Source organism: Octopus sinensis, linkage group LG4 (assembly GCF_006345805.1).
Source record: "Octopus sinensis linkage group LG4, ASM634580v1, whole genome shotgun sequence".
In the NCBI taxonomy this organism is placed as follows: domain Eukaryota; kingdom Metazoa; phylum Mollusca; class Cephalopoda; order Octopoda; family Octopodidae; genus Octopus; species Octopus sinensis.
This window is the reverse complement of record NC_043000.1, coordinates 42165999-42178792: the sequence shown is the minus strand read 5'-3', so window position 1 is coordinate 42178792 and position 12794 is coordinate 42165999. Positions and strand designations below refer to the sequence as shown.

Genomic DNA, 12794 nt, shown 5'->3' with positions numbered 1-12794 from the left:
TAGTAAAAGATAAAAGATATGATAGACCTTGAGATAAATCTCACTTAATGAACACTTTTGATGTTCAACAATGAAAAAAATTACTTCATAACTACATGGTTTCAAATTCAGTCCCAGTACTCTGGCCCTGACCATCCAATGTCTTGTGAGTCAATTTGATGGATAGAAACTCGGAAACTGTGTAAAAGTCCATTGTATATATGTGTGTGTGAGTGTGTGCGTGCACACCTTTGTGTGTATCTGTGTGTGTTTGTGTGTATGTATGTATGTATGTATGTATGTATGTATGTGTGTATGTATGTGTTTTTGTGTTAGTCCTATCACTACCATCACTTGACAACTGATTTTGGCTCATTTATATCCCTGTAATTTTGCAATTCAGCAAGAACAATAGGATAAATACCAAGCTTAAAATAGCACTAGGATCAGTTTGTTCCACTCAACAAGTCATGGACAAACTGCAGTCATACCTAATGAGAAAATATTCAGAACTAATGTAGTTTTTGTTGCTGAAGAAAAACCATAGCCCATGTGAAACAGACTTAGCAACCTTTTAAAAGTATGGTTTCCATGAAATATCATCCATGATTTCGATGCCAAGCTTACCACTTTACATGTTGTCTTGGCTCTGTTATAAATGTATAAGCACCATGAAACTTAATTCAAGATTCTGAGACACTGCAAGGGGGTGCTGAAAAGTTCCTGGCTTTAAGGATATTTCAAAAGGCCTAGTTGGAGGCTCAATCTTCCAAGTTCTTTTACGAAATGATCACTGCAATTAGTGTATGAATCTGAGAGGGGAATACGTTAAATAAAATCATAATTAACTGATCCTCCTATATTTTCTTTTATCCAAAGCCAGGAACTTTTAAGAGCCCCCTTGTATATATAGCCCTTGTGATCCAGTTTTGGTTCTGTTATGAATATACATTTATCCATGAAATATCATTTGAAGTTCTGAGACCTTGCATACCGCTTATGATGCTGTCTTAATCCTGTTATGAACATATAGTTACGATGAAAATCATTCAGGAATCTGTGACCTTGTATAGCCCCAGTGTTGCAGGTTTGATTCTGTTATGATATATGGCAACTGTGAAATATCATCTGAGGTTTTAGAACCTAGAATTTGTAGTTGCATGTTGCTTATGAGTAGGAAGGATATAATATGGTTGCTGTAGTTATTCTTCCTTAGCTTCTGATCAGCAATGTTCAAATAGATTCAAGATCAATAATGTTCCAACAAAGACCATCTCATTCTTTATATATCCAGAACTACATTGTTCAATATATCTATCTCCTTCCAAAACAGTGTGCGTTAAGTTTTGATTTTGCTATTCTAGAAGATTGAGTGACCCTGTATAGGTGTGCCTATTGACTTGTGAGCATATCTGTTTTCCTTTAGTCTCAGGTTAATCTGATGAGATAGATCAATGCTCAAAGACCATAACTCAGTGGTTACCCACCCAATCCTTTTTCCAGGCATAGTATGTCATGGACTATATTTATTTAATGTTCTAATCATTCTTTAAGACAGTACAGTATGATCAGAGAGAGACTTGGCAACTATTTCTTGCAGATCTAGCAACAACATACATAAAGATTCTATTGTTGGCTTGTGATCATAGTGTATGTGTGGAATTGGTATAATTGTTGTTTAGCCCTTGGCAAGACATGATTGAATAGACCTATGATGGAAGACATTCTAACTATGACCTTCTTGTCGTTTTTATCTATGCATAGTTCCACTCTCACTGCATGGCACTTTGGGCGTCTTCCATTACAGCTTCAGGTCAAAGCTTAGTGAATGGATTTGATAGACAAAAACTGAAAGAAGTCCATCATGTATGTGTATGTGTGTGCGTGTGCACGTGTGTGCATGTGTGTGTGCACATGCATGTGTGTGTGCACATGCATGTGTGTGTGTGTGCACATGCATGTGTGTATGTGCATGTATGTGTGTCTGTGGGTATCATTGTGTCTGTGTTTCTTCCCCCACCACCACTGCTTCACAACTGGTGTTGGTCTATTTACATCCCTGTAATTTAGTGGTTCGACAGAAGACATTGATAAAACAAGCACCCAGCTTAAAAAAGAAAAGCACTAGGGTTAATTCATTCGACTAAAAATTCAAGGTGGTGCCCCAGCATGACCATAGTCTAATAACTGAAACGAGCAGTGGATAAAAGATAAAAGATAGTGTATAACTAAGGTTACATATTCAAATGTATCCTTCTCATTTCAAGACTTTGAGATATGACCTAAAGGGGAATTGGCTGTTGTTTCCAGTGACATGCATAAATTATTGTTTCTCAGCTAACTTAATGCACTTCATTGCTTCATGTGTTTTATTTCTACATTCAGCTGGACTGTCCAGAATTGACACAAACCTGTCCATTATCAAAAGTTGTTCACCCATTCAGCAAAACTGGCATCCCAATAGTTTTTGAGTCATACAACAAAGGAATGTTCAGCACGTAATTATATATATATATATATATATATCTTTTAAGTGTGTGTGTGAGTTCTTCATTAATGCGGTTGCGTAAATATGTTCAAATTGTATGTAGGTAGTAAATTGACAGAATCAATAACATATCTGTGGTTTTCAAAACTTTATGAGGCAACCGTACATTAGTGATTAAATAAAAATTACTGATACACTTCATATAGAAACTTCGGGAAAAATAAACTGCATTGAAGTTAAAAATTTAGAATATATATATATATATAGAAAACTATTGCTAATTATATTCTCTTCTACTCCAGGCACAAGGCCTGAAATTTTGGGGGATGGAGCCAGTTGATTAGATTGACCCCAGTATGCAACTGGTACTTAATTTATTGACCCCAAAAGGATGGAAGGCAAAGTCAACTTCAGCAGAATTTGGACTCAGGATGTAAAGATAAACGAAATACTGCTAAACATTTCACCCAGCATGCTCATATTTCTGCCAGCTCACCACCTGACATAGAAGTAATGTTTATTGCCACTTAAACATGAGTGTTCTGTAAGAACAGACAATACTACTATTTTATCCCCAAGAGGACACCTTCTCCAGCTGGTTATTCAGTGCACTTCGCGGTCAGTATATATTGTAAACAGGATGAGAGCTGGCTACTGTTCTAGCTCAGAGACTGCCATATCACATTATTTCAATCTGATTTGATTGTCCTCGGTGATGGACACTTATCTGCTAGACATAGTAGTATTTTACCCTAGCTTGCAATATACAGAAAAACAGTGTCAAACAGTCTCTGGTTTTGCAATTAGCAAACAAGCTCATTAAGAAACTCTCTATTAGAGATGAAAGCAATACATATATATATATAGAGAGAGAGATAACAGCTATATATATATATATATAATTATCATCATCATCATCATTTTAGCGTCCTTTTCAGGCTCACATAGGTCATACAGGATTTGTTGAAGCAGTTCTATGGCTGGATGCTTTTCCTGTCACCAACTCTCACCTAGTTTTAAACAAAGTAATATTTTCCCTCCTCTGGACATATTTTCACAGAAGATTGGAAATGAATGACACCACTTGTCTGATGGTGATGCTTGTTTATGACTATCATATGATGTCATGACAAGGAAACAGTAGCACATGCATATATCAGACATACAAACATATATATGTTTATATATGTATATATATATATGTGTGTGTGTGTGTGGAGGCGCAATGGCCCAGTGGTTAGGGCAGTGGACTCACGGTCGGAGGATCATGGTTTCGATTCCCAGACCGAGTGAAAACACCTAAAGCTTCATAAGGCTCCGGCTCTATTGTACTCTTTCGCCCCAACTTTCTCTCACTCTCCCTTCCTGTTTCTTGTCCAGCCCAGTTTAGAGTACCTCTGATGCATCAGCCAATATGATTTGCTTGAGAAGACCTTGTTGAGTATTATAGCTATGACCAGTGCCTCCTGACAAGCTCCCATGCCAGTGGCACGTAAAAAGCACTATCCAAACATGATTGATGCCAGGCCCGCCTGACTGGCTCCTGTGGCGGTGGCACATAAAAAGCACCCACTACACTCTCAGAGTGGTTAGCATTAAGAAGGGCATCCAGCTGTAGAAACATTGCCAGACAGATTGGAGCCTGGCTCAGCCACTGGTTCTCCAGATCTCAGTCAAACTGTCCAACCCATGCCAGCATGGAAAACGGACATTAAACGATGATCATGATAACAGGCTTCTTTCAGTTTACATGTATTATATCTACTGATATGGTTTTAGTTGACCTTTAGCTTTAGTAGAAAACTCTTGTCTAATTAGCCATGCAGTGGGACTGAACCCAAAGCCATGTGGTTGGGAAGCAACACTGTTAACAAAGCCTACATTTGTTAATAGGCACACATACAAGCATATATATCTATTAATCTATCTATGCATGTTTGTGACCTCTTGTCTTGTCAACTATCACTGTCTTATAAGCTATGTCATTCATTACCAAACTTTTGTATAAACATATGTGGTCATAGGTATTACCTTGCTTCAAAATAGGTGAAGGTTGGCAACAGCAAAGGCATTCAGCTGCTGAAAATCTGCCTCAATGACATCCATGTAACCCACACAATTATGTATCAGTAGACATTGAGATGATGATGAGGAGGAGGACAACAACACACTGTACCTACGTGTATTTGCACATGTGTGTCTGAGTGAATGTTAATATTCTACATTTTGTATTAAAAACACCATTATTTGTTATATTCTGTGTTTCTTTTGTTGCTCTCCCTCCAGGTCCATTCACTACACCATCAATAACTGCTACACCAGTTGCATATGTGTTCAAGCAGAGGTGGTGAATGTGAATCTAGAAATACTCACTGGTTCACTGGCAGTGCTTAATCCAATTCCTTCCATGCCACCAGAGTCAGGTACGTTGGATTTCTAATTATAAGTATCTTTTATCTTTTAACTGTTTCAGTTATTAGACTGTGGCCATGCTGGGGCACTACCTTGAAGGGTTTACTCAAACAAATCAATACCAGTACTTGTGTTTTTTTTTTGTTTTTTTTTTGGTGGGGTGGAGTTCATTTTCAAGACTGGTATTCATTCTATTGCTTTCTTTTCCAAAGCTGCTAAGTTATGGGGACATAAACAAGCCAACACCGGTTGTTACACAGTAGTCGGGAACAAATACAAACACAAAGACACACAGATTTCTTGACCACAAATACATCCCTCCACCCCTTCCCTCCTTACTAAACTTTTAAAATACCACTTCCCACTCCGATCTCACTGACTCAGCCAAAATGGCCATATTGAAAATCACCTTGCTTAAATTCTTTACTTGTAACTTTCCCACTCTCTTATATACTTTTTAATTTTTTTTCTTTTATTCCTAATTTCTTTTCAAAAATTATGTTCTCCACTTAAACCGTGTTCTCTATGCATCCTGATCGAATCTTTTGTGTGTTAGCATGTGTCTCCTAACAACAATGTAAACTTCATTTAATCAAGATACCCATGACCTGGAGAGTAGGCGGCAGTATACACCTCAATTGGATATTTACCATTTCCAAGGTTCCACTTGCTACAAAACATGTAGCCCAGATTTTATCTACTCCATTCTTTAACTCATATATATATATGACCAGCTTCTTTCAGTTTCCATCTACCAAATACATTCACAAAGCTTTGGTAGGCCCAGGACTGTATTAGAAGTCACTTGCCAAAGGTAACATACAGTAGGATTGAACCCAGAACTTTCTCTCACCATCCAAAATTTGCTGGCATTGTGCCAAAGTTTGAAATCAGTATTTTTTTTTCTAGTAGTGTTATAGGAGATGAAAACAACATGATAAAAACTGAGTGTACTCTCAAGGGAAATGGAACTGGTTTATGTGATCTTTTGCTTCAGGCATTCAAGGTTGTCATTGCTTTGACAGAGTTGTTTGAGGATCAGTATTTCTTGCAGCTCTTTAATATTTTGAGTTCAAGTCTTTCTGAGATAAAATTTGTCTTTCAAGCCTTGGGCCTAAAAAAGAAAAGTTATTTTGGATTTAAAAGTAGTAATCAAATTCTGTATTTAATAATATCCTCAGCGTCTGCCACCAAAGTTTGTGGCTTTGTGCTTATGTTAGAAACCAATATTATATTTAATTTTTAATTTCTGAAAACAGACAAATTAAGAAAATATTAATTATATAATTAAAATGTTTAAAAAGATTACTTTATTTTTCATTTTCTGCATCTTCCTTTTCACAGACTGTAATTTTCGCAAACATCTCAGTCAGTTTGAAATTTCAAACTTGCTGAAAGATTGGCTTTGTGGTAACTGTACAGATTGCATCAGAGGCAATAGTGAGAAAATATAGATTGATATTTCCTATGCATGAACTAAATATTTCCTTTCTGTTTTGCAGCGTTTTCAGAAGTAATTACTCTCTCCAATACACTGAATTATGCAGCAGAATTTTCTTGGAGAAACTCTTTGACAGACAGCGGGCATGCTTTTAATATACGTCCTTCACAAGGTAGTGTTTCTTTAATCCATCCAGCTAGTGATTTTACCATTAAGTTTAGTATAGTGTTAGTTTGAAAGTGTGTGCGTGTCCCCATGTCCCCAGAATACTTACCAGAAACCAAAGCCCATATCACTAATTGGATACTTTATACTTACAAACATATTTGAACTACCAGTTATGTATCCATACATTGTATTCTCTCTCTCTCTCTTTCACTACACACACACACACACACACACATATATATATATTGTGATTTCACTTAGGCAGAGCAATATTAATAACCAGTAATTATAACTGAATGTACATATGCTTTACAATAAAGCGTAAGGCAATTACAGAGTGTAATATTAATTATTGAATGACAAGGGAACAGGAATTGTGGGTTTCCTTGTCATTCAGTAATTAATATATGTCTGTATGTACATATGTTTGTGTAAAAGGAATTCTAGAAAGGAATTGCATCTCGCATTTAAAAAGCAGCAAAGTGTTTTAGTCCTCTTAGGAATCACGCGGTTACATGTCAGCACAAAAATTTTGGCTTATCGTGCATTTGCACTATCTACCCTTCTTTATTCAGAAGAGACATGAATTGGTTATAACTAGCACTTTTAATCTCAGGATTAAATGGAAATCATTTACACCAGATAAAGAGGTTTTAGAAAAAGCAAGAATCTCATTTCATATTATGCTGGTTTCCAATAATCTGAGGTGGACTAGCCATTTAATATGGGGAATGAAGGCATCAGTATGCAAGGGTTTGTTTTTGTTTTCTTTTTATGATGAAAACAGGCATCAAGACTTACTAAATACCAATCTTGGTGAGTTGAATATACCATACAAAAATGTTAAATCTATTGCTCCTGACAGAAATAAATAGCAAAAAAAGATTTGATCTGGGGTAAAAGATTTTTTGAAAAGAGAACTACAGAAAAATAACACCTGGCTAAACATAGAAATAGTGTCATACTTTGGTTGCTCAATGTGTGGTAAGACTTACCTTTCTAAGGCTGGCTTAACTTCACATCTCAGAACTCATCTTTGTACAGAGATCATTCCAGCTGACAAAATTGCTTGCTGCGATCTGGCTGCAATCTCACCACACCTCCCTTTATAATGCCACTCCCTTCCACCCTGTTGGGTCTATCCTTGTTTGGATGAGTTGGTATTTCCAGGAGCTCCAATCTAGTCCTTGAGTTACTTTTTTTATTTATTTCTTTTTGTATTTTTTATTTTTATCTTTTTCTTTATTCTGTCTTTTAATACTGTCAGTCATTAGATTGTGGCCATGCTGGGGCACCACCTTGAAGAAATTTTAATCGAATATATTGACCTCAGTACTTATTTTGTTATAAGCATAGTACTTATTCTATTAGTCTCTTTTGCCAAACTTCTAAGTTACAGGGACATAAACATAACAGCACCAGTTGTCAAGAGGTAGGATGGGGGGAGACAAACACCAACACAAAGACACACACACACACACATATATATGTATGTATATATATATATATATATATGACAGGTTTATTTCAGTTTCCAGTTACCAAATCTACTCACAAGGTTTTGGTCAGCCCAAGGCTATAGTAGAAGATACTTACCCAAAGTGCCACGCAGTGAGACTGAACCCAGAACCATATAGTTGGGAAGCAAGCTTCTTTATTTCATTTAATTGGCCACAAGGGCCTACAAAGAAAGGAAGCTGCGGGCTGGACACAGACATAATGAGATGGAATGATTAACAATATGATAACAATATGATAACGCCCACCGATTGCTGTATACCAGATTGCTGTATAAGCTTCTTATCACACAGTCATGCTTCCTGTGCCTCTATATTTATATATTTCTCTCTTTGTCCATCTCAAATCATCTGTGGTGAGAGCCAGACAGAGATGGACACTGCCCAAGATTAAGGTGCTGAAGACACCATATATCATGACAGTACCCTCCACTGATTCCTTTAGGAGTGTAGGGCCCAAGACTAGGCAATACATCTTACAAAATAATTTATACTCTTTATTTTAATTGCACTCCCTCAACATTCATTTACAGGTGTTGTTGATGAATTTAAGGACTTGGATTGTGAAGTGACATGGTTACCCAGTTATAGCTCTCCTGAAGTTGGCTCGTTTACTCTTGATGTCAATGGAGGTCAATCAATCCTATTAGAATGCAGAGCTCAAGTAAGTGGTCAGTTTACTAAATTATTTCTGAGTGCTGGGGCTAGGGCTGGGAATATTTCGCTGTCTAAGCTGACAGTTCACAAGCAACAGCCAGACTAGCTGAAAGGTCAGCAGTTCATGTCTCTTCACTGGTACTGTTGTGCTGTTCTCATGGTCTTTGCTCCAGACACAGCACTGTCTGCAGTTATTTTTTGTCTTTCATCCTTTTTATGGTTGATAAAATAAGGCATTAAGGTTCACTGTAATCAACTGACACCCATCCTTCCAGAATATCTGCTCTTATGCCTAAATTCAAAACAATTATTGCTATTATTGGAGGCACAATGTCCCAGTGGTTAGGGCAGTGGAATCGCAGTCATAGGATCATGGTTTTGATTCTCAGACCGGGCATTGTGAGTGTTTATTGAGCGAAAAAACACCTAAAGCACCATGCGGCTCTGGCAGGGGGTGGTGGTGAACCCTCCTGTACTTTTTCACCACAACTTTCTCACACTCTTTCTTCCTGTTTCTGTTGTACTTGTCTTTCAAAGGGCCAGCCTTGTCACACTGTGTCATGCTGAATCTCCCTGAGAACTACATTAAGGGTACGCATGTCTGTGGAGTGCTCAGCCACTTGCACGTTAATAAATGAGCTTTGACGTCACTGGTGCCAAGCTGTATCGGCCTTTGCCTTTCCCTTGGATAACATCAGTGGTGTGGAGAGGAGAGGAGAGGCTGGTATGTGTGGGTGATTACTGGTCTTCCATAAACAACCTTGCCCTGAATTGTGCCTCAGAGGGTAACCTTCTAGATGCAATCCCATGGTCATTCATGACCGAAGGGGGTCACAACAATTGCTATTATTAGAAGTATATAGGGAATGAGCTGCATTACTCTCTGTGGTTGTCCCCTACTTTGGGGATCTTTCCTCACTGTTCTCATCTTTCTACTGGATGTAAATCCATCACCATCTTTGTTTTTTGTTTCTAGTTTTCTGGGTTTCTTTTCTTTTTTTTTTTGCCTTTGTACTGTCTCTAATGTATTTGACACTTGTAACTATAAAGCAAATTATTATAAACACTATCATTTCTTTAGTTTCATATACAGATATCACTGCATAATTATCATTATAAGACAAGTATTTGTCCCCCTCATCCTTTGCCCTGGTGGCAAATAAAAGAAATCATCATAATCATTATTATTATGATGACGACTTCTACCACTACCACTGCGGTAAGCTGGCAGAATTGTTTGCATTCTGGGCGAAATGTTTAGTGATATTTCATCCATCTTTGCATTCTGAGTTCAAATGTCACCAAGGTCAACTTTGCCTTTCATCCTTTCAGAGTCGATAATTTAAGTAGTAGTGAAACATTGGGATTGATGCAATCAACTAGTCCCCTCCTGCCAAATTTCAGGGCCTACAAAGTGCCATTAGTAGAAAAGATTACTGCTACTACTACTACTACTACTACTACTACTACTACTACAATGATGAAGATGATCCTGATGATCATGATGATGATGATGATGAAAAGTGGTGAGCAGGCAGAATCATCAGAGCATTGGAAATATGCCATGCTGGTATTTGTTCAGGCTTTTTAAAATGTTCTGAACTCAAATCCCGCAAAAATCAACTTTGTTTTTCATCCTTCCTCGTTTGTTGAAATATGATATCAATCAGTACTAGGGTTGATGGTATTGACTAACCCCCACCTCCCCCTCAAAACTGCTGACCTTTTGCCTAAATTAGGAAAATTACTATTATTTAATTCTGAATGCTATTTGTCTATGCAGATTGGTTTGACTGCTGTACAGTTTTCTGAACGCCGGATCACATTCCTGAATGCTCCAGTGAACCTCACCACGAAACAAGTGGCCACTTTAATTAACACAAGCGGCAACCATGCTTATTTTAAGGTTATCCTTTTTTATCTCTTTCTTTGATAATCTTTTAATTGTCATGAAGTGATTTCATGCCATATGGAGTTTCTACTTTATTTCTGTCATTGTTGATATTAATGTTGTTTAGCCTTTCATTTGCCCTGGTTTATGCAGACCAGGTATAGTCAAAGGTATTCTAGCCTTTAAAATCATAACTAAGCTAGTTTTAACTTATTTAATATATGGAGAATAAAAATAAGTATGAAGTAAAATAAAAAAGAACAATATTAATCTTTAATTAAAATTGTTTTAAGTCTTTAAGCAATATAAATGGTTGTAGTGTGTTAAGAGAGAGAGAGAGAGAGTGCAAAAGAAAGAGAGGAAGTGTGAGAAAATTTACTAAAGCTATTTTGAGTCTTTCAGCAATATAATTGGTTGTGGTGTGTTAAGAGAGGGGTAGAGGGAGAGAAAGAAAGAAAAAATCGATTAAAATTATTTTATGTTTCTCGGCAATATTATTTCCAAAAATTTCCTCCACCTGCCTCTCTCTCTTTCTCTCTTGCTTTCTCACTATTTTTTTTTTTTGTCCTTCTTCTTACTAATACTTCTCTCCAGCCTAGCAAAATACTTTTCCTCCTCTCTGGAAAAAAGGAAACCACACCAAAATCACACGAAGTAGTCATGTAGAATTGCAGTTCACTGCATCATCTCTTCCAGTCCTTCTCATTACATCTCAGCTCTGCTTCTGCATGTACAATGATTCTCACATATATCAATTGCAGATCCTTGATCAGAACCCAGTGACCGGTATGTACATCAACCCAGCAACTGGTATTGTGCCTGCTGGAGGAGAAGTTGAACTCAGGTTGTCATTTACCCCAACAACTCTGGTCAAGTTTGATTTCAACCTTGAGGTGGACATCCGAGGATGGAAGGTCATATCAGTGCGCGTTGGTGGATTTGTGAACAACCCATGCGTTGAAATTGATGTTGTAAGTAAAAATAAAACAAGAAGCACATATATGTATATAAGGTGATAAATTGAGTCAAACATTGTGGTTAAAGATCAATGCAAATTTTTCTAATTTTAACAACACCGATTTTTACCCACCTAGCACCAAAGACCTCTTCTACAAAGCCCCTATAACACTCATATCTAAGTGACAACCATTAAGTTAGCCATGCAAATAACTATAGCAATCTCTGGACATTTATTCTTAATTAACAACAACAAATGGTGGATGAAAAAAGTCATAGAGAAGCATTTGCTAATGTCCATGGAGAGCCTCAACTAGACTGAGATGTGTTAATTTATTGGCTTCTTTCTCCTGAGTGAATTTAAAACAGATTGGCAATAATACTGCTGTTGGAATATAAAGGGATGGTGGATTAATACTTTCTAAGCACTGATGTTGACAGCCATATGACATGCTCAAGAATAAATCATAACCTCCTTCCAAAGGGTTAGCTTGAATGTAGCAACTGAAGCAAGGCAACCTTGCAAGCCAGCTTCCTAAATGCAACAATGAACCTTTCCTCAGATTTCTATGAGTCCTATATAAAACCTAACAACTAAACTCTATATACACCTTTTGATTCCAGCCATCCACAAAATGTTATTTGACAAGTGGTATAGTAAAAAATAAATGCATAGAAAGTCTTACCTCTGATGAAGCAACACATGACAGAGATGGAGTTAAGTACATAGATATTCAAAAACACAGTAGCATATAGTTCTTCCAATACAAACAACAAAAGCCCTCCACCAAAGTCAGAAATATAAATTTGCGTTGTTGTTTAGAAAAACCATTGTAACCTGCACTCTCAAAGAATTTATCAGCTCAGTCAATGAACACGTCTACCAAAAAAAATTTCATATATTATTCATCAAGGACAACAAAAAACGACCCAATCATTTTTATCAGGAAAATCACTTCATTGCATAACCACAAATTTCTTCAAAACAATACACTTTTCAAAGGACTATATCACATTTCTTTTGGATAACTAGTGCATGATTAATTACAGCATATATCAAACTGCTATAACTAAATAAAATAGCAAAATATTATCTTACGTTACCTTAAGAGAAAACTTATTTAAGACACAAATATACTAATATATGAACTCTGTCAAACTCCATCACAAATAAAATACTACATCACTTTTGAAATGCATCTAGAAAAAGATGAATAGAGATAAATCACACTATGTCATGCTGACATAGTGTGGTTTATCTTGGATAGAGCCATGCCATATAAT

At 36.8% G+C, this 12794-nt stretch overlaps 1 protein-coding gene across 2 annotated transcripts in view; it reads left to right on the top strand.

Annotated features, from left to right (window-relative positions):
- Window positions 1-12794, top strand: part of LOC115210439 (cilia- and flagella-associated protein 47-like) — a 208424-nt gene that overhangs the window by 51626 nt on the left and 144004 nt on the right. For both annotated transcript variants that reach the window (XM_036501982.1, XM_036501983.1), the window contains exons 16-21: window positions 2365-2477; window positions 4754-4890; window positions 6382-6492; window positions 8539-8669; window positions 10446-10568; window positions 11315-11524. In XM_036501982.1, coding sequence (XP_036357875.1) covers window positions 2365-2477; window positions 4754-4890; window positions 6382-6492; window positions 8539-8669; window positions 10446-10568; window positions 11315-11524 — 825 coding nt within the window. The remainder of the gene's footprint in view (window positions 1-2364; window positions 2478-4753; window positions 4891-6381; window positions 6493-8538; window positions 8670-10445; window positions 10569-11314; window positions 11525-12794) is intronic.